The sequence below is a fragment of the Mobula hypostoma genome, chromosome 6 (genome assembly GCF_963921235.1).
Source record: "Mobula hypostoma chromosome 6, sMobHyp1.1, whole genome shotgun sequence".
Taxonomy (NCBI): domain Eukaryota; kingdom Metazoa; phylum Chordata; class Chondrichthyes; order Myliobatiformes; family Myliobatidae; genus Mobula; species Mobula hypostoma.
The window spans coordinates 107,018,651-107,041,370 of NC_086102.1; the positions used below are offsets into that span (position 1 = coordinate 107,018,651).

General features: G+C 44.5%; 1 protein-coding gene across 4 annotated transcripts in view; it reads right to left on the bottom strand.

The window, feature by feature from the left end:
- dnpep (aspartyl aminopeptidase) overlaps nt 1–15,490 on the bottom strand; it is a 54,763-nt gene extending 39,273 nt beyond the window's left edge. For 2 of the 4 annotated variants that reach the window (XM_063051385.1, XM_063051383.1), the window contains exons 1-4: nt 11,734–11,793; nt 9,878–9,968; nt 4,485–4,573; nt 1,321–1,434 (exon numbers count right to left, since the gene is read on the bottom strand). In XM_063051385.1, the coding sequence (XP_062907455.1) occupies nt 1,321–1,434; nt 4,485–4,573; nt 9,878–9,968; nt 11,734–11,778 (339 nt within the window). In that variant the 5' untranslated portion in view covers nt 11,779–11,793. Of the gene's footprint in view, nt 1–1,320; nt 1,438–4,484; nt 4,574–9,877; nt 9,969–11,733; nt 11,794–15,423 lie in introns of those variants that run through there. The other 2 variants (XM_063051384.1, XM_063051386.1) reach the window with 2 other exon arrangements.
- Nucleotides 15,491–22,720: the final 7,230 nt, after the last annotated feature.

The following is a 22,720-nucleotide window of genomic DNA, read 5'->3' on the forward strand; positions in this document are numbered from 1 at the left end:
ACTCAGAGGGTGGTGAGAGTGTGGAACGACCTGCTGCTGGAAGTGATGGATGCAGGTTTGATTGCAGCATGCAAGGGAAGTTTCAATAGGAACATGGATGGGAGGGCTATAGTCTGGGTGCAGGTAAATGGGACTAGGCAGATTAATAGTTTGGCACATACTAGATGGGCTGAAGAGCCTGTTTGTGACTCTGACATTAAATGCTGTAATTTTTCCCTGTAGGTAGGTGACCAGAACAGTGCACACTACTCTAAAATGTCCTATTCAATATAACATCCCAACTCCTGTATTCAGTACTCTGATTTATGAAGGCCAATATGCCACAAGCTCTCCAACGACCTTCCCTGTGCTATCACTTTTAAGGAATTATATATCTATGTGTTACTGAGGCTGGGATCTCACTGTGCTCAAAAGGCCTGCAAATTTTCTGTTACAAACTTGACAAGACTTCACAAAGTACAAAGTCAGGTACTTTCACTCAGTCTGCCACAACAGGCAGGATTTCCCAGTGGCCACCCATTTTAATTCCAATTTCCATGTCAACATTATCAGCCCATGGCCTCCTCTTCTGCCACACTCAAGATGAAGGAGCAACTCCTCATATTCCCGGGTAGCCACCAAGCTGGTGGCATGAACATTGATTCCTATTTCTCTTACTTCTGGTAATTTCTCCCTCCTCCACCTTCTCTCATTTCCATTCCCCATTCTGGCTCCCCTCTTAGATAGTCAACTCTCCTCTCCTATCAGATTCCTTCTTCATCCCTTTACATTTTCCATCTATCACCTTCCAGTCTCATTTCATCTGCCGCCCAACCCCTCATCTGCCAGCTTGTATTCCCTTCCCTCCACCCACCACCTTATTCTGGCTTCTGCCCCTTTCCTTTCCAGCCCTGATGAGCCTCAGCCCTTGATGTCAACTGTTTATTCCCTCCACAGATGCTGCCTGACCTGCTGAGCTCCTCCATCATCTTCTGTGCTTCTGCGGAATATTTTGTGTTTAAAGAGCTTTTTAAAAAAAGCTTTACCGATTGAGATTCATCATAAACACCAGCTGAACATTACCAGACACCCAACAAGAAGCACAACCTGAATGTTAAAATAAATTTGTTATCAAAGTAAATTTTTATGTCACAATATACTACCTATTTAGTTGGCTGAAAGCATCTTGTCCTAACATTATAGCCTCCAGACGGCAGCAATGAAATTCAAAGGCTTAGATACAGAAGGCATGTTGAGAGTGTCACAATCATCTCAATCCTCATCCCCCTCACCCCTCCCACAAGTGATCTTCAGGAACACTCCCCGCAGACAGGGACTCACCCGCAAGCAGGGACTGTCTGTGTGTGCTCCGATCATGCTGAATCCATTTCCCGGTTTATACTTGGCTCCCACGGCAAAGGCTAAAATCGATGAGTAGTTCCTCGTCATGTAATACTACTTAAGACAAATAGATTAACACAGTTCAGCTGGCAAGTAAGTCTGTACAACATTCATTTTTTAAAAAATTACGTATCATGAGGGTCTCAGAAGACAATGAGAGCTTTGATGAGGATGGAACCTTTCAGATGCCAGAAGTACCACCCTGGCCCTCAAAAGGTAAAGCCCAAGGGATTAAAGGCTCACTTAGCATAGATATTATAGGGGCCAAAGAGCAGAGAGTGGTGATGAATAGCTACCTTTTCAAAGGGAGGCAAAGTCAAAGTCAAGTTTATTGTCATATGTACAAGTACATGTGTGTACAGGTGGAATACAAATCTTGCTTGCAGCAGTGGCATCACAGACATCAAATTAGCACCATTCACATAAAAATTTGAAAATAAATTATACAAGATTTTATATGTAATTTAAATCAGAGAGATTAGCCTTATTTGTCACATGTACATTGACTAATACAGTGAAATGCGTTGTTTGCTTCAAATCAAATCAAATCAAATCAGTGATGACTGTGCTGGGTCAGGCCACAAGAGTCACCGTGCTTCTGTCACCAACATAGCATACCCACAGCTCATTAGCCCTAACCCGTACACCTTGGGAATGTGGGAGGAAACTCGATGGCTAGGCGCCTGTGATGCTGATGCAAGCAAGCTATAAAAGATTAAATTAAACTATACACGCTTTTTAAAAACAAAAAACAAGAAACAACAACAAGTGTATTTTAGTGCAAAGTGATCTAAGTGGCCATAGCATTGCTAAACTGTAGTGATTTGGCCACTTCTCTTCAACTATTCCGTTCTTGAATGCACTGACACAACTCTAATCACTACTCAGTATAGTAACACTAAAATCACTTTGGTTTTTCTTCTAATTGTGTTCTTTCTTGCAAAAATTGTGTGTTATTTATGTATTTCTTATGTCTGATACAGACTTTGCAGGAGCACTAACAGAGATACTTAAACATCCAAAGCCACGGGTAAGGTGCCAATCTGAGGATAAGTCTCAGCCCGAAACATGGACTGTTTATTCATTTCCGTGCTGTAATGTTCTATGACTTTGTGCCTGTGATGCTGCTGCAGGTAAAGTTTTCATTGTAGTTGTGCACACACGGACTTCTGCACATGACAATAAACTCAACCAAACTTAAATCAAACTAACCAAGATCTGAATATGGTATGAACTCAAACTGCTGGACCATGCTTTTGTCTCTGGACCGGTAGGTAGCCCATGCTCAGAATCAGAAACAGGTTTACCTTCACTGACACACACACACACACACACACGCACACGCACACACACACGCACACACACAAAATTTGCTGTTCTGCAGGAGCACACAAGAACTACTCTAAATTGTAACTTAGAGAATCAAGATAGCAAGTTAGTGTACATGGGTTCTCAGACTGTTCAGAAATCAGATAGGAGACGTGAACAAGCTGTTCCTAAAACAATGAATGTATGCCTGCAGGCTCCTGCACCTCCTCCCTGATGCAACAATAATGTGGCACGTCCTGGATGGTGAGGGTCCTCAATGATAGATACTACGTCTTTGAGGCATCACCTTCTGACAATGTACTCTATGGTGAGAAGGCGAGTGGGCACAATGAGTTCCATGAGTGAACAACCCTCTACAGCTTTTTCTGATCCATTGGAGCCTCCATACCAAACAGCAATGCAACTAGTCAAAATGGACTTTATGGTACATCTGTAGAAATTTGCAAGAGAGTCTTTGGTGACATATCAAATCTCTTTAACCTTCTAATAAAATACAGCTGCTGGCATGCCCTCTTCATGATTGCATCAATACATTGGGACCAGATACATCAAGAATGTTGACACACGGAATCTGAAGATGCTCACCCTTTCTTTCCACTGCTGATCCCTCTGAGGACTGATGTGTATACTCCCGATCTCCCCTTCCTGAATTCCACAATCAATTCCTTGGTCTTACTGACATCCAGTGCAAGGTTGTTGTTGTGGTAACACTCAACCAGCTGATCTATCTCCTTGTCACCATCTGAGATTCTGCTAACAGTTGTGCCATTGGCAAATTTATAGATGGCAATTTAGCTTGACCTAGTCACACAGTTGTGGGTGTAGAGAGTGCGTTTCTGGATAGACAGCTTTTGGCAGAAACACTCATGGGGAACAGCTGCCTTTTCTCTGCTCAGAGTTACACACAAAATGCTGCAAGAACACAGCAGGTCAGCCAGCATCTTAGTCATTGCAAACTGCCCCGTGATTAGGGTAGTGTTAAACTGGTGGGTTGCTGGGCAGTGTGGTTCATCAGGTCAGAAGGGCCTGTTCTGTGCTCTACCTCGAAATAAACGAGATAGGTTGACCACCCAGGGATTTTCTCTTTGGAGCGAAGGAGGACGAGAGGCAACTTAATAGAGGTGTACAAGACGATGGGAGGCATAGATCAGGTGGATGGTGGGAGACTTTTCCCAGGAAAGGAGTAGCTAATACAGTGATTAGGTGACACTTAAATCGGGGATTGCTGGTCAGTGGGGCCTGAAGAGCCAGATGGACCTACTCTGCTGTATATCATCAAATGGAAACAGTTGACATTTTAGGTTGAGGTCTTCATCAGGACTGGAAAAGGAGGGTGCAGAAGCCAGACTAAGGTGGGGTTGGTGGGGGAGAGGAGGGGATGAATACTAACTGGGAGATGATAGGTGAAACCAAGTGATGGGTAAGGTGGATGGCTGGGGGTTGGGGGGAGAAGCTGAAAGGGGTTTGGTGGAAAAGGCAAAGGCTGACGGAGAAGCAATATGATAGGAGAGATGAATGGACTTTTGGTGAAAGAGAAAGAGGAGGGGCATCAGGTCAGGCGAGGAGAAAGGTAAACGGGTGCCAGAATGGAGAATGGCAAAGGCAAGGGTGTGGGGGGGGGGGGGAAGAGCAGTTATTACTGGGAGCTGGAGAAACTTGCGTTCATACCATCAGGTTGGAGGCTACCTAGACAGAATACAAGGTGCTGCTCCTCCAACCCGAGGGTGGTCCCATCGTTGCAGTTGCACTCCCAACTGCCCCACTTAGCTCCTCACCTTGTTGGCAGGTTCAATATCCCAGTGGTCAGTCTCCTTGAGCTCTTTGAAGCCAGCTGATCGGAGACGCCGCTTGCATTCCTCCACAACTGTAAGAACCAGAAAAGGTACGGAGATCATGAGTCAATGAACTGATTCCATACCGTCCCCAGCCCACCATGCCAATGCCAGCCCATTAGCCTACCCACTCTCTCCTCATAACAATCGTTCCATCCAGACAACATCCAAGTGATTCTAGGAACACAAGATACTGTAACCTGGAGCAAGCACATTCTACTGGAGAAATTCAGCAGGTCGAGTGGCATCTGTGAGAGGGAGGGAGGGAGAAAGGAACTCTCAGGATTGATACAACACTGTCAATTCCTTTTTATCCTCCAGATACTGCTTGATTCACTAAGTTCCTTTAGCAAATTGTTTGTCAATTCAATTTTACTTTTACTTCAATTCAATCTTTTACTCTCACTACCTTCCACCAGTGTGGTGACCAGAATGGCTCATTGTAGTCTAGCCTGTGACCAACATAGAACTGTTTCAATTCTATCTTACTCTAGCTTCTTTCCACTTCCTTTCTAGTCCTGTTTGAGGGTCTTGGCCTGAAATGTCAACTGTTCATTCTCTTCCATAGATGCTGACTGACCTGCTGAGTTCCTCCAGCATTTGTGTGTTGGCCTGGATTTCCAGCATCTGCAGAATCTCTTGTTTTTTATATTGTCATTGTTTTCTATCTATCCATTGATTTACTTAGAGGTAACAGGCCCTTTTGGTCCAATGAGCCTGCACTGCCCAATTACAGTCATATAACCAATTAAACTAATTACCAATTAAACTGTGGGAGGCAAACTGGAGCACCTGGAGGAAATCCACAGAGTCACAGGGAGACCAGTTGGTTCAAGAACTGAATGGTTGAAGGAAAGAAATTGTTTGTGAACCTGATGGTGAGAGGCTTCAGACTTCTATACCTTCTCCCTGGTGGTACATGCAAGGACACAGCATAGCCCAGATGGTGAGGATCTCTGATGATGGACGTTGCCTCCTTGAGATGGCACCTTCTGCAGATACCACCCGCGGTGGGGACGGATGTGCCTGTGATGTATTGGGCAGAGTCCACTATTCTCTGCAGCTTCTTTGAGTCATCTGGTATATTTAAGGTGGAAGTTGATAGGTTTTCTTTTTTTTAAATTTTATTTTTATTTGGATAAGGAATTCACAAGTATCATGTACTTTTTCCACACTTATAACTTTTTCCATTTTTTTTATATGTATAAAACTATAATTATTTATACATTCTTAAGTACACATTGAGATGATATAAAAGGAAATTAGACACTTAATTAGATAATTATGTACAGTGGTAATTCTAATCTATTAGGCTAAGTAATGGTATTAGTTGTTAAGAAGGAAGTTGATGGGTTTTCAATTAGTAAAGGTGTTAAAGGTTACAGGGAGAGGACAGGAGAATGGGGTTGACTCATAATAGATCAGCCACGGGGCACTATGGTAGCCTAGTGGTTAGCACAACATTATTACAGATAGGAGTGTTGGAGTTCAATTCCGATGCTGTCTGGAAAAGGGGTTTGTACGTTCCTCCCTGTGAATGCGTGGGTTTCCTCCGAGTGTCTGGTTTCCTCCCACACTCCAAATAAGTACCGGTTAGTAGGTCAATTGGTCATTGTAATCTATCCTGAATAGGCAGGGTTGAATAGGTGGGCTGCTGGGTGGCAAAGCTCACTGGGCCAGAAGGGCCTGTTCTGTGCTATATCTCCAAATTAATAAAAATAAATGGAATGGGGAGCAGACTCAATGGGCCGAATGGCCTAATTCTGCTCCTATATCTATAGTCTTATGTTCCTGTCCATTTGAATTGCTACATCAGACTATGATGCATCCAGTCACAATACTTTCAATGATATTTCTGTAGAAGTTTGTTGGTGCATTCATTGACAAACCGATCCTCCTGAACCTTTAAAGGAAAGCCACTTGTTGTGGTGTTATACGAATCACGTTGGTGCTATGGTTGGATAATCCCAGCAACAGCAGTGTGACTCTGGCTCTTTTGTATTGCATTTATAGGTTGTATACCCCTACATTATAAAGGTATCCCATTGTGTATTCTGCTGATTTGAGTCAGTATGATAGGATGCTGGACACTGTTACAATCATGGAAATCGTGCAGGATTTAAGCCTCTACCCTCTCCTGATGCCAGCTCCAAACCCTGCTCACCATCCCCTCAAAAAAAACATTATCAAAGATGCCAGGAGTGGTGGTAGAGGCTGACACCTTAGGGGCTTTTAAGAGACTCTTAAGTAGGCACATGGATGTTAGAAAAATGGAGGGCTATGTGGTTGAGAACAGTTAGATTGATACAATAGTAGCTTAAAAGGTCAGCACAAGATCATGGGGCAAAGGGCCTGTACTGTGCTGCAATGCTCTTTGCCCACCATCAAGGCCATGCCATCTTCTCTCAACTGAGATCCTGAAGCCTCAAGCCCCAAGCCCCACACCACGATCTACTTCCCTTCAACCATTCAATTATCAGACCAACCAGCACAACCCCAAATCATAAACAAAAAATTCTGCAGATGCTAGAAATCTTGAGCAACACACACAAAACGCGAGAGGAACTCAGCAGGTCAGGCAGCATCTATGGAGGAGAATGAACAGTCGACCTTTGAGGCCAAGACCCTTCAGCAGGACTGGAAAGGAAGAGGCAGAAGCCAGAATAAGGAGATGGGGTGGGTGAAGGAGGACAAGCTGCACATGGATTGAAGACTCACAGAGCCACAGAGATCACAAAGGAGGACCAGTGAAAGAGGGTCTCACTGAACCCCTATTGAAGAGAAGATTTAAACTTCAAGGGAGCACCAATCATAAACACAAGAGATTCTGCAAATGCTGGAACATCAGGACAGAATGCTTGTGCCCAACAAAGAATTTTATGAACACAAGATTTTGCAGATGCTGGAAACCCAAGCAACACAAAAAATGCTGGAAGAACTCAGAAATTCAGGCATCTATGGAGGGAATAAACAGTCAATGGGCAGAGGCCCCTTCAGGACTGCAAAGGATAGGGATGGAAGCCAGAATACGACGGTAGGAAGGGGAAGAGTACAATCCTAATCACTACAGTTCATCCACACTCCGTTGCATTAAAATGGACTTTGTTTTGATTGTGTTCCTTGCTGTATAATGTACTATACTGTATATGGTAGCAACGCTGTGACCACTTTGATTATTATGCAGTAAAATGGACTTCTTCATTTTCCTTGTGAATGCTGCTTATATGATGCTCTGTACCTGTGATGCTGCTACCAGTAAATTTTTCATTGCATTTGTGCACACGTAGACTTGTGACAATAAACTTCACTTTTGATTTTGAATGCAGGTCTGTAGTCATACAGTCAATAGTCACTTCGTTAGGTACACCAGCTTGTTAATGCAATTATCTAATTAACCAATCATGTGGCAATAACTCAATAGACAAACACATGCTGAAATGGTCAAGAGGTTCAGTGTTGTTCAAAATAAACATCGGATTGGGAAAGAAATGTAATCTACAGAGTCTATGTTAAGTATTCACTCCCCCCCCCACCCCCAGAAGTTTGTGTTTTATTGTTTTACAACACTGAATCACAGTGGATTTAGTTTGGCTTTTTTGACACTGATCAACAGAAAAGACTCTTTCATGCCAAAATGAAAACTGATCTCTACAAAATGATCTAAATTAATTACAAATATAAATCACAATAATTAATTGCGTAAGTATTCACTCCCTTTAATATGACACACCAAATCATCACTGGTGCAGGCAACAGGAATTCTGCAGATGCTGGAAATTCAAGCAACACACATCAAAGTTGCTGGTGAACGCAGCAGGCCAAGCAGCATCTATAGGAAGAGGCGCAGTCGACGTTTCAGGCCGAGACCCTTCGTCAGGACTGGTGCAGGCAATTGGTTATAGAAGACACACAATTAGTTAAATGGAGATCTGGTTTTTGGAGACCTGTGTGCAGCCAAGGTTTTCAATTGATTGTGGTAAAAACACACCTGGATCTGGAAGGTCCAACTGCTTGTGAGTCAGTGTCCTGGCAAAACACTACACCACGAAGACAAAAGAACAACCCAAGCATCTCCATGAAAAGGTTATTGAAAAGTATAAGCCAGCAGATGGAAATTTTCTTGTATCCAAGTCACTGAATATTCTTTTAATTACAGTTAAGTCAATCATCAAGAAATGGAAAGAATATGGCACAGATGCAAATCTGCCTAGAGCAGGCTGTTCTCCAAAACTGAGTGACCATGCAAGGGGATGAGTAAGGGAGGCCACCAAGAGACCTACGATAACTCTGGAGGAGTTGCAAGCTTCAGTGGCTGAGGTGGGAGAGACTGCACATACAACAACTGTTGCCCGGGTGCTTCACCAGTTGCAGCTTTATGGGAGAGTGACAAAGAGAAAGCCACTGTTGAAAAACACAGGAAATCTCAGCTAGAGTTTGCCAGAAAGCATGTGGGAGACTCTGAAATCAGCTGGAAGGTTTTATAGTCTGATGAAATTGCAAGTGACTTTACTGTGGATTGAGCATCTCAAACTGCTGATCTCCTGGGATTTTCATGTACAATCTCTAGAGTACCACACAAAAAAAAACAAAAAACACCCAGTGAGCAGCAATTCTGCAGGTGGAAACACCTTGTTAAACATGGAAAACCTACAGCACAATACAGGCCCTTCAACCCACAAAGCTGCACCGAACATGTCCTTACCTGAGAAATTACCCAGGGTTACCCATAGCCCTCTATTTTTCTGAGCTCCATGTACCTGTCCAGGACTCTCTTAAAGGACCCTATCATATCCGCCTCCACCATCGTCGTCGGCAGCCCATTCCATGCACCACTCTGTGTAAAAATCTTAACCCTAACATCTCCTCTGTACCTACTTCCAAGCACCTTAAAACTATGCCCTCTCATGCTAGCCATTTCAGCCCTGGGAAAAAAACCTCTGACTATCTACATGATCAATGCCTCTCATCATCTTATACACTGTTAATGAGAGATCAGAGAGGACGGCCAGACTGGTAACTCAAATAACATGTGGTGTGCAGAAGAGCATCTCTGAACGCACACCATGTCAAATCATACAGTGGGTGGGCTACAGCAGCAGAAGTCCACAAATGTAATAAAGTGCACTTTATTATGTATCAGAGATTGACCACTGAGTGCATGAGTGCAAAGTCAAGAGTTCAGACCACAAACATACTCTCAGTGGCCACTTTATTATGTGTAGGAGGTACCTAATAAAGTGGCCATTGAATGAAAATTCCAACGTCAGTATCAGACAAGAGCAGGCGTTCCAAATATCCACAGCCCCAGGTAAAAGTAAAACAACCAGATTACATACCGTGATAAGGGGACACCCCTTCATCCACGAAGGCCAGGAACTCCTCAGCAGCAGTCTGCACTGCAGTCTTTAAACCTTTTTTAGCTGCGGTCTGAAAGTTGGAGAGCATAATAATGTGAGCACCACAACTGTAGAATGAGCTGCAACATGCTTTCACGTCACTGTGGTGACTGACTAAACTGAGCCACACAGAAGCTGTAATGCCCACAGGTAAATGAATGTCGGGGTTGTATATGGTGACATACAAGCATTTTGATAATAAATTTACTTTGAACTCAAATACAAACAAGAAATTCTGCAGGTACTGGATAATCAAAGTAACACACACAAAATACTGGTCAGGCTGCATCTAAGGAATAAACAGTTGGCCCAAGGCCTTCTCATGCCCCCTTCTAGCTAAGTTCATTCTTAAGCTTCTTCCTGGCTACCTTGTAACTCTAGAGTCCTGTCTAATCCTTGTTTCCCAAACCTTAACTTCTTTCTTCCTCTTGACTAGATGTTTCACTTCTCTTGTCAATCATAATTCCTCAACCCTACCATCCTTTCCCTGTCTCAATGGGATAACCCTTTACAGAACCCCATGCAAGTGCTTCTAAAACAAGCTCCACATCTGAGTACATCGGTCCCCAATTTATGCTCACAATTTCCTGCCTAATAGCATCAGAATTTGCCTTCCCCCAATTAAATACTTCCCCATACCATCTGCTGATATTCCTGTCCAAGACTGAGGTAAAGGTCAGGGAGTTGTGGTCACTGTCTCTGAAATGCTCACCCACCGAGAGATCTGTCACCTGACCAAGTTCAGTGCCTAGTACCTGATCCTAGTTGGCCTGTTTTACATACAGAGTTAGGAATCCTTCCTAGACACACCTAAAAAAACTCCATCCCAACTAAATCTTTTGCACTGAGGAGGGTGCCAATCAATATTAGGGAAGTTGAAGTCACCCACAACAACAACCTTGTTATTTTTGCATACATCATCTTCACCTGTGTAGTTTCAGTGAGACAGAATCAGAATGTCCCTCACCGAATGGTTGGTTTCTCTAGCCAAGAAGTATCATTGGAAAGCAGATTGTGAGCAGCTACTTCCAGAAGACTGGTTCTCAATTGAACTAGTATCTGCTTTATTCACATAATGTCATGGCTGCTCGATAATCATGAACAGTCACCTGTTCCCTCAAACCTGTGAACATTTCTACCAAGCTAGATGATGACAGCAAGTGTACCAGAACACTACCCATAAGACAAAGGAACAGGATTAGTCTATTTGTCCATTGAGTCTGCTCTACCATTCAATCAGGCCTAATTTATTTTCCTTCTCAACCCATTCTTCTGCCTCTTTCCTGTAACCTTTGACGCCCTGATCAGTAACCCATCAATCTCTGCTTTAAATATAGCCAATGAGTTCTGTTGCAATGAATTGCACTGATTCACCAGCCTCTGGTTAAAGAAATTGCCCATTTCTGTTCCAAAGGGACATCCTTCCATTTTGAGGCTGCCCCCTCGGGTCCTGGAATCTCTCATGATTGGAAACATGCTGTTGGATGGGCCTTGAGGACACACTCAGACCCAGTTTCCTCCTGGTGCTCTGCTTTCCTTAAACATTCCAAAGGTGTACAGGTTAGTTGGCAAGTTGTAGACAAACTGTGTTGGCACCAAAAGCATGGTGAACTTGCACATGCCCAAAGGTCGCTTCCATTGGTAGGTGAGGCTAGAACCAGGGCAGATGGTAGCATAGTGGTTAGCGTAACACTATATAGCACCAGCGCTGTTCAATTCTTGCTGTTGTTTGTAAGGACAATGTGTGCTCCCTGTGACCGTGTAGGTTTCCTCCCATGTTTCAAAGGTATACTAACCCTAGCCTGTAGGTTTTTAGCATGTTGTGTTTGTTTCAGAAGCATGGCAACACTTGTGGCCTGCCCCAAGCACGTCCTCGGACTGTGTTGGCTGTTGACACAAAACAATGCATTTTACTCTACGTTCTAATGTCCATGTAATAAATAAAACTAATCTGAATCCGACAAACTCACGCACCTGCCTAGCACGGACTACAACAGACTCTCAAAACTGTTCACTGACACCTTCTCAGGACCGGCATTGAGTGTCAGCCCCTTTACAGATACTTGCATCATTGAGGAATAAAAACAGTTTCGATTAAAGCAGGACGTGGAAATTCATTTTGAGCTGAGAGTTTTACAGTATGGAAACAGGCCCTTCGGCCCATCTCAAGTTCAATTGTCACTCTATCACAAGCGCGTATTCAGCTAAATAAAGCAGCGTTGCCCAGGGCCACTTCTCCAAGGGTCGTCACTGTGTTGTGGTGGCCAGGCTTTGAGTTTCTGAGATCGATACCATCTGGAGCACAGCTCCTTAGTAGGGTCACCTGTGGCAGCAAAGTCAAGGGGGAGATACAGCAATCTAACCAAGAACTCAACAATGGAGGTGACAAAAGATGGTGGATCACAACGACAGGAGGAAGGCTGCAACAATAAAGGGTCCCCAGTCATCTTGCATTCCATGCCACTGCCTCCTTACGCTGATGTGTGAAGGACAGTGCGGTGGCTGCCCGTGCATCAGTTTTCCCGATCAAAGTCTCGCACAGGCATTCTCCACCAAGGGAAAAACCCCTTGGGAGAATATCATCCAAAAAAATGCTGGTGAACGCAGCGGGCCAGGAGTTGACCAGCATTTTTTGTGTGTGTTGCTTGAATTTCCAGTATCTGCAGATTTCCTCGTGTTTGAGAGAATATCATACTTGACTCGAGTGATTGCACTATCTCCAAGGGCCAAGGTGCAAAACACAGTACATACAATCACACAGTACAGATAATTATGAGCAACAAACAAAATGCTAGAGGAACTCAGCAGGTCAGGCAGTGTCTATAGAAATGAATAAGCAGTCAGTGTTTCAGGCCGAGACATTTTGAAACATCAATGGTTTATTCACTTTCATAGATGCTGCCTGACCTGCTGAGTTCCTCCAGCATTTTGTGTGTGTGTTGCTCAAGAGTAATGTGGTAGTGCCCATGAGTTCACAGACCATTCAAAAGTCTGATCACGGAGGGAAGTCTGCTATTCCTCAATCAATCAATGCAGTCAGAGTTGGAGTGAGCGATTTGGAAAGGAGTCAAGGTGGAGAAGTGTCAATGCCCATCCAAATGACACGAGGTTAGATCAGTTGAAATGCCAAGCCTATTTGGAGAGGTCCAGAACAGCTTCAGGCCGGGCGACAGAATCTAGACCCAGAGCGAATCACTGGGTGGCGTGGTCTTGGCTCGAAGCATTTCACTGCGGTTGGGGCCCCAGTCCTAATACAAGGTATAATCTGCTGTTTGGACAATTTAAAGAGCAGCCCAGACAGCCTGGAAAGGCAGGGTGTCAGGACCAGAAGCGAAAGTTAGGCTGATTTGGCTCGCTCCCCCACGATGTTCACTCCTCTGTGTGATGCTGAGACTGCCCCAGCTGCTGTGCGTGGCGTCTGCGAGCTTTGTCCATTTGTCCCACCAATATGATGAACCCCAGGGATTCAGATCCAAGGGCTCAGTTTGCTTTGGAATGCTGTTGCTTGCTTCTATTGTTTGCATGATTTGTTTTTATCCCCCCCCCCCACTGCACTTTGGGCATTAGTCTTTTCTTTTAATTGGGTTCCTTCGGGTTTCTTACTTTGTGGCTGCCTGTAAGCGGACAAATCTCAAGGATGTATAATTTTTACATTCTTTGATAATAAACGTACTTTGATTTAAGTGCTCATTCAAGTAAACGTAACAGAACAGTACATCAGGTCCTTTGGCCCATCATGTCTGTACTGAACATGATTCAGATTCATTGTTCATTGTTTATCACGTGTACACTGAAACATACAGTGAAATGCATCGTTTGCATCAAAGACCAACACAGTCTGTGGACGATCTGGGAGGTACCTCCCCCCCCACCCCCCAAGGTTTCACCACATATCCAGGCACCAACTTAGCGTGCCTACCATGCTTGGCAGAACATAGAACACAAGCAACCAAATATCAAAATACAAGGCCCATCCCTCTCATCCACGATCCCGCACACACACGGACAATTCTCTAACCCCAGGACAGGGCTCCAGGCTTCGACTTCTGGACTTCCAACAGACCCCTGGGTTTCGATCTTTAGTATCGAATCCTGGATTCTAGGCTTGCCGACTCACTGGTCCTTGTGCTTCCTACACTGGGACCAATGAACGGTCGATGTTTCAGCTCGAGACCCTTCACCGAGGCCCAATAAGCAGGTCCTGAAGAAGGGTCTCTGACTGCTCACTTCCCTCCTACGGAGTTCTTCCAGCGGTTTATGCATTGCTGTCTTTTCTAAAGCCAACAGTAACCTGGTGAACAACTTCTGCACTTCCCAAAGCCTGCACACCCTTACCTCCAACCTCAAAGTCACTGTACTGTCCTTTGCTCATTCAGAGTAACCAGAAAACAGACCAGACACCGAAGGATAAATGAGCAAATATTGCAGTGCTACAATAAAAACGTGGAACCCACAGATGCACAGGCAGTACCTGACCAGAGCAAAACAGAACTAACATGAAAGGTCAAAGTGCAAGGTAAGCTCTGTTTTTCCATCACTAAGGATATTCACCACCCACAATATGCCCTCTTCTCATTACTACCACAGAGAGGAGGTTCAGGAGCCTGAAGACTCATCATTTTTAAGAATAGTTTCTTCCCCTTTGCCAGCAGATTGCTAAGGGGGGTACTTCACTCACCCCAACACTAAATGGTTTCCACAACCTATGAACTCACTTTCAAGGATGCTTCATCTCATGCTCTCAGTGTGCATTGCTTATTTATTATTATTTTGCTAGTCTTATTTTTTGTTTCTTTGTATTTACTGTAAATGCCCACAAGAAAATGAATCACAGGTTCCATATGGTGCCATACATGTACTTTGACAATAATTTTACTTTGAACTTTGAAACAGTCCATACCACGACACTCAAGGATAGCTCCTATCCTGCTGTTATCAGAATAGTTTCCTAGTAAAATAAGATGGACTCTGTACCTCACAATCAACTCTTTGTGACCTTTACACTGTTTTACCAAACTTAAGTCTGATTTTCTGCATTGTGCTATAGTTTTCTCTTGCACTGGTTGTCATGAAATAATCTGTATGGATCAAAGTCTTTCAATGTACCTCGATACACGTGCCAATAATAGAACAACTTACACAGCTATTATCAAATTAGAATTTTTTTGCCGAATATACTAGTCTTCGTACCATTCTGTACTTGTTCCCTTGTCATTGTAGTTATTATTACTATGCACGCTGTTTATATGGATTTCATTACACCACGATGCATTTGGCAATAAATTAGGTTGCCTGAGACAGACTGTGCTGACTCTGTCAGCAGTCACCCGGCAACCAGGCCACCGGTTATTCGGCCCAGCGTCAGACTGCCGACCCCGCCGCCGGTCCCAAGTCATCAGTTCCCTTCGCAAAAGTGAGGGGATTACTCGCCCCGTCGCAGCGGAGCCGCCAGCCCGAAATTCACAACTCGCTGCGGACCCACTCACCTGCATCGCCGTGACAAGCACCGTATCCCTCTCAGAAATAGGGACGGGCCTGGACTACTCTTCCACCAATCCCGCAAGGGGCTGACGTAACAACGATTGACCAATCGCGGGTGGAAGGCGTGAACCAAAGTTTAATCGCCTCAATCCGCCAGGCGCTCTGCCCGTGTGTCAATCAATTATGCCATCGAGGGACACTGACGTCATTAGATATTAAACCAATCCTGCGAGGTCTGAGCTAGATTTCTATCAACTATTCGAAAATTAGAATGTCAATCATTCATCACTTTGCGTGGGAACGAAAGGAGTAATCATCCAATCACGCAACAGCACTGGACTTCCGCCAATTGGCCAATCCTGCGGGAGGCGTGAACAAGATCTTAATCAACCATTCGAGCGATGGGGTGTCAGTTATGATGATGGACAGCGGAGTGGTCAGTCGGTTGTCCATCGATGGCTGCCCAGTTGGAGCGCCTGGCCTTGCTGCAGTTTCTCAAGCGGATGTTGTGCTTGGCTGTAGAGGAGTACCTCAGCCGCCTGCGCCCTCTCTTTGCCCCTCACTGTTTTTCTTTCTCCTGCCCTGACGGGCTGACTCCAGCTGCTGCCACGACTTTCCAGGTAGTTTGGTCAACGTCTCCTGCTTTCATGTCGCGCTTACAGACGTCTCTATAACGCAGGGCTGGTCCTTCAGTCGGTCTGGTGCCGGTGGCGAGCTCTCCATACCGGGGATCCGGCGGTTGATGTGACCAAGCCATTTGTAGGCCATGCTGAGTGAAGAGGGTGAACGTGCCTGCTTGTCTTAGTGTCCTTGTGTGGGACGTGATCCTGCCATGTGATGCCCGGGATTCTTCAGAGGCAGCGGAGGTGGAGCGTGTTTAGGCTGCGCTCTTGCTGAGAGTAGGTTGCCTATGTTTCACTGCCATGCAGGAGTGTACTGGGCACCCAGGCCTGGTAAACCTTCCTCTTGGTGTTCTTGGTCAGCATGGAGTTCTCCCAGACACTGGTTGCCAGGCGGGACATTATTGCTGCTCTGCCGACCTGCTCGTTCAGTTCAATGTCTAGGGAGAGGTTGCTTGAGACAATGGAGCCAAGGTAGGTGAACTCGTATACCATGTCGAGGGTGAAGTCACCCATACAGATGTTGTTGACGTCTTGGCACATGATGTTTGTCTTCTTGAGCCCAACAGTCAGACCAAAGTCTGTGCAGGCGAGTGCAAAGCAGTTGATGACTCTGATGGTGATATAAGGGTGGCGTTGCCGGCAAACAGCAACTCCCTCATCAGTGCCAGTCACACCTTGGTCTTTGCTCTCAGATGTGCAAGGCTGAACAGCCTGCCGGCATTTCTGATATAGGGATATACGCCGTCCTCTGATGAACTGAAGGCATGGGACAGGAGCAGGGAGAAGATGCTGAGGAGTGTAGGAGCCAGTACGCAGCCCTGCTTCACGCCGCTCCTGATTGGGAAGCGGTTCGAGGACGAGCTATCCTTGCATGTCTTCGTGGAAAGGTATGATCATCCTGAGAAGCGTGTAGGGACATCTGGTCTTTCGGAACAGAGTGAAGAGCCCGATTCTACTGACCAGGTCAAAGGCCTTCATCAGGTTGATGAGGTTGGTGTAAGGTGGTTGTCTGCTGTTGGCATTGCTCCTGGGGTTGGCGTAGTGAGAAGGTCGTGCGGATTGTTGATGTCCTGCTCAGAGCCCGCCCTGTAATTCTGGGCATAGGCGAGCAGCCGGTGCCTGCAGCCTTCTGAGTACCACAGGAGCAGAAAACCTTGCCAACAAAGCTGAGCAGTGAGATGCCTCGGTGGTTAGTGCAGCCACCACAGTCACGTTTGCTCTTATAAGAGAGTGACGCTGCTGGAGTTGTGCGTGTCCTGAGGCATTGGACTTGAAGTGAGAAACTCTCTGCTTTCCTCACAGGAACTGCCATCGGGAAACACAGAGTGCATTCTGTCTCTCCGCCCTGCCACTTCCTCAGGCTCGGTGTACATTCAGAGCATCTACGCACCAACCCTCTGTCCCTCTGCAGAAGCGAAGGAATGTTGTAAATAAGATTGAAAGAGTGCAGAGAAAATGTGCAAGGATGTTGCTGAGACTTGAGGACCTGAGTTGTAGGGAAAGGTTAAATAGATTATGACTTTATTCCCTAGACCGTAGAAAATTGAGGGGAGATTTGATAGAGGTATTCAAAGTTATGAGGGGTATAGATTATAGAGTAAAGGCAAGTAGGTTTCTTCACTGAAGTTGGGTGAGACTACAGCTAGAGGTCATGGGTTCAGGGTGAAAAGTGAAATGTTTAAGGGGAACATGAGGGGGAACTTCACTCGGAGGATGGTGAGAGTGTGGAACGAGCTGCCAGCACAAATGTGGATGTGAGATCGATTTCAACTATGCTGTATAGACCAGACTGACTTGTGGTTCAACAGTAGCTTAATTACGCTAAATGATAAACATAATACTTCCTTCAAAGTCCACCTACTAAATGTTTACCAATATTAAGAAAGTTTAAGACTTAAGAATATTGCTGTTTCAAGGGCAAATAAAGAGTGGACAGAGATGGGTGTCTTTCTACTATGTGTATGTAATGTCAGAATCCAAATTGACCCACTCAAGAAATGATGTTTTTTAAAAAAAGTTTACGGACAGGAAGTGATGTTCGAACAAAATTAACTGCATACAAAACTTACGCAAACGTGAGGAATTCTGCAGATGTTGGAAATCCAAGTAACACATCAAAGTTGCCGGTGAATGCAGCAGGCCAGGCAGAATCTCTAGGAAGAGGTACAGTTGACGTTTCGTTAGTCCTGACAAGGGTCTCAGCCCGAAACGTGGACTGTACCTCTTCCTAGAGATGCTGCCTGGCCTGCTGCGTTCGCCAGCAACTTTGATGTGTGTTACAAAACAAACGTGGCTAGAACACTGCCAATACTTACTAAATGCTCCCAATGGCGTGTATCTCAAGTAGCCTCTGATAACCTAGCCTCCAGGCCTTCACTTGTGGCTTAGTTGCTAAGCCTGGCAGAGCTGTTTCTACTGATAGAAGAAGGGTCAAAGGCTGGTTACTGGTGCCTATATATAAAAAAAGCAGTCACTTCAGGCAGATTGGGCTCATCATCAACAGTTGGCAGCTCATCTGGGAGAAGGAAAACTCAGGTCTCAAACTTCCTCTGCCTTGTGGTTATACCCACTCATTGGAAAAGCTTTGTGAGTAAACGCCAAGGAAAAATCCTGAGCTAGATTCCCTAAGGCAGTCCTACCTTGAGTTCAATGTTGACTGGCAACTCCAGCAACACTGCTGGTGCCAAACTGTATCAGTCTGTGCCATCCCTTTTGATTAGTTAGCTGTGTGGAGAGGAGGAGCCTACTGTATGGACGACAGCTTGCTCTGCATACTGTGCTGCCCTGGCTTGTGTAACATGTAGACGGGAGGCAAATTCCATGATTGACCCTGACCAACGGAGGGCCTCAACTAAGAACATGAGTTGTAGAGTCCTTGAAAGTGAGTCCACAGCTTGTGTTCAGTGTTCTGGTGAGTAAAGTTATCCACACTGGTTCAGGGTCTATACATTGGGGTAGAACAAGGTAAAACAATAACAATGCAGAATAAGTAACAGACAGGGAAAGTGCGGTGCAGGTAATCAATAAGCTGCAAGATCATATGAAAATTATGTACTTGCGTTTCAAGATGGTTCAAAATCAGAATCATTTATTATCACTGACGTCATGAAGTTGTTTTACAGAGGTAACGAAATGCATTAAATTACTATAAATTACAATAAGAAAAATAAATAATTAAATAAGTAGTGCGAAAAAAGAGCAAAATAGTGAGGTAGTGTTCATGGATTTGTGGTCCATTCAGAGATCTGATAGAGGAGGGGAAGAATCTGTTCCTAAAATGTTGTGTGTGTCTTCAGGCTTCTGAACCTTGTGTCTGATCAAAGTTAAGTTAAAAGTAAATTTGTTATCAAAGCAGATACTGTGTGTGTGTATACGTGTGTGTGTATATATATATATATATCTCCATATTCTACCTTGGGATTCATTTTCTTGCAGGTATTTTTAGTAGAACAAAGAAATACAATAGAATCAACGAATTGAGTTGACTTCATTACTTACATTCTTCATATACATGAGGAGTAAAAATCTTTATGTTATGTCTCCATCTAAATGTGTAATTTATAATAAATAGCATGTACAACACGATAGTCAATATAACATAAAAATACAGTTGTGTCAGCATGAGTTAATCAGTCTGACGGCCTGGTGGAAGAAGCTGTCCCAGAGCTTGTTGGTCCTGGCTTTTATGTTGTGGTACCATTTCCCAGATGGTAACAGCTGGAACAGTTTGTGGTTGGGGTGACTCGGGTCCCGAATGATCCTTTGGGCCCTTTTTACACACCTGTCTTTGTGAATGTCCTGAATAGTGGGAATTTCACATTTACAGATGCACTGGGCTGTCCTGTCCACACCACTCTCTGCAGAGTCTTACGATTAAAGGAGGTACAGTTCCCACACCAGGCAGTGATGCAGCCACTCAATTGTGCCCCTATAGAAAGTTCTTATGATTTGGGGGCCTACACCAAACTTGTTCAACCGTCTGAGGTGAAAGAGGTGCTGTTGTGTCTTTTTCACCACACAGCTGGTATGTACAGACCATGTGAGATCCTCGATGATGTTTATGCCGAGGAACTTAAAGCTGTTCACCCTTTCAACCCCAGATCCATTGATGTCAATGGATGCCTGTCTCCATTCCTCCTGTAGTCCACAACCAGCTCCTTTGTTTTTGCAACTCTGAGGGAGAGGTGGTGATCACTTCTCTGTAGGCTGCATCTTTATTATTGAGAAACTTCACACAAGGACTGACAAACAACCAATGTACAAGAGAAAACAAACCGAATACAAAAAATATAATCATAAATAAATAATACTGAAAACTTGAATTGTAGAGTTGTGAAAGTGAGCCTGTAGGTTGTGTATTCAGTTCAGAGTCAAGATGTTTCCACTGAAGTAATGAGAAGTAGCCATGTCCTGATGGTGAGATTCCTGAATGATGGATGATTAGTTTGATAAATAATGTTTGTAAATTCATTTATTATTGTTGACATGTACTGAGGTACAGTGGAAAGCTACCCACACAGATCATTTCGTCACATCAGTAATACAAGTTAAAAGCAATAACAGATTTTGCAGGAGGTGTGGGAGTAGGGTGTGCTGGAATGTTACCCTTCCGGAGGAACAGAGTAAGAGCGATACAGTTCCCCACCCGTTTTCTCAGATAGATAAACAAAGTTGAGCTGGTCTTGCTAGTTTGAAATGAGCTGAGTTTGTTCATTATTGTCACATACTGAGATACAGCGAAAACTGTTTGTTTTGTGTGCCATCCAGACACAACATTTCTCACATAGTATATTGAGGTAATACAAAAGGAAAACAACCAATAGATAATTTAGTTTATTATTGTCAGTGCCAGCCATAGGGATAATTTCATCACATCAGTGCATTGAGATAGTCCAAGGGAAATCAATAACATAACGGTTAGAGTACCACCATTACAGCGCCAGTGATCCAGTTTTAGCTCTGCCGCTGTCTGTAAAGAGTTTGTACATTCTGTCTGCCACCATTTGGATTTCCTCCAGGTGCTCTGGTTTCCTCCCACAGTCCAAAGACAGACAGCTTAGTAAACTGAGGGCATGCTGTATTGAAGCATGGCAACACTTGTGGGCTGCCCCCAGCACTTCCTTGGACTGTGATGATCGCTGACACAAAAAACTCATTTCACTGTGTGTTTTGATGCTTCATTGTACATGTGACAATAAAGGTAATCTTTAAATCTAAATGGAAATAATAATCAAACAGAAGACAAACGATCAGCCAATTCAGCCCATTGGATCCATGTTGACCGCTGAGCATCAATTTTGCAGTGTTCCTGCACCAATACCATTGCATATCCCCAAAGATTCTACTACTATAGCTCAGTAGCGTTTAATTGGATTAGATCAGATTACGAGGACACTCAGTCCTCGTTTATTGTCATTTGGAAATGCATGCATTAAAAAATGATACAATGTTCCTCCAGTGATATCACAAAAAAAGGACAAACCAAAGACTAACACTGACAAAACCACATAATTATAACATATAGTTACAGCAGTGCAAAACAATACCATAATTTGATGAAGACCAGACCATGGGCACGGTAAAAAGTCTCAAGTCCTGATCGACTCCGATAGTCCCCGATAGCAGGTGGCAAAAGGGAGAAATTCTCCCTGCCATAAACCTCCAAGCACCAACAACTGCCAACTGCCAACTGCCAATGCATTGGAAGCACCCGACAGCCGACTCTGAGTCCATCCGAAAACTTCGAGCCTCCGACCAGTCCCTCCGATACAGCCTCCCGAGCGCCATCCTCTGCTGAGCGCCTTTGACCTCATCCTGGCCGCCGAAACAAGCAAAGCTGAGGATTCAGAGGCCTTCTCCTCCGGAGATTCTGGACCATACAGTACAGCGGCAGCGAAGCGGGCATTTCATAAGTTTCTCCAGATATTCCTCTGTACTCTCACGTCTGTCTCCATCAAATCAGAATTGTGCACGGTACCTACTTAACAAATACCGATACCATTTCTGGAGTGGCCACGCGCGCTGCGTCGCGCCGCCATCTTCTCCTCATCCACACCATCATTCCCACAATCCTGCTTGAAAAGTTGCAGAACCTGGGCCTCTGTACATCCCTCTGAAACTGGATCCTCAACTTCCTAACCAGAAGACCACAATTTGTGTGGATTGGTGATAACATCTTCTCGCTGACGATCAACACTGGTGCACCTCAGGGGTGTGTGCTTAGCCCACTGTTCTACTCTCTCTATACCCATGACTGTGTGGCTAGGCATAGCTCAAGTACCTTCTGTAAATTTGCTGACGATACAACTATTGTTGGTAGAATCTCAGATGGAGACGAGAGGGCGTACAGGAGTGAGATATGCCAACTAGTGGAGTGGTGTCACAGTAACAACCTGGACCTCAACGTCAGTAAGGTGATTGTGGACTTCAAGAAGGGTAAGACGAAGGAACACATACCAATCCTCATAGAGGGATCAGAAGTGGAGAGAGTGAGCAGTTTCAAGTTCTTGGATGTCAAGTTCTCTGAGGATCTAACCTGGTCCTAACATATTAATGCAGGTATAAAGAAAGCAAGACAGCGGCTATACTTCATTAGGAGTTTGAAGAGATTTGGCATTTCAACAAATACACTCAAAAACTTCTATAAATGTACCGTGGAGAGCATGCTGACAGGCTGCAT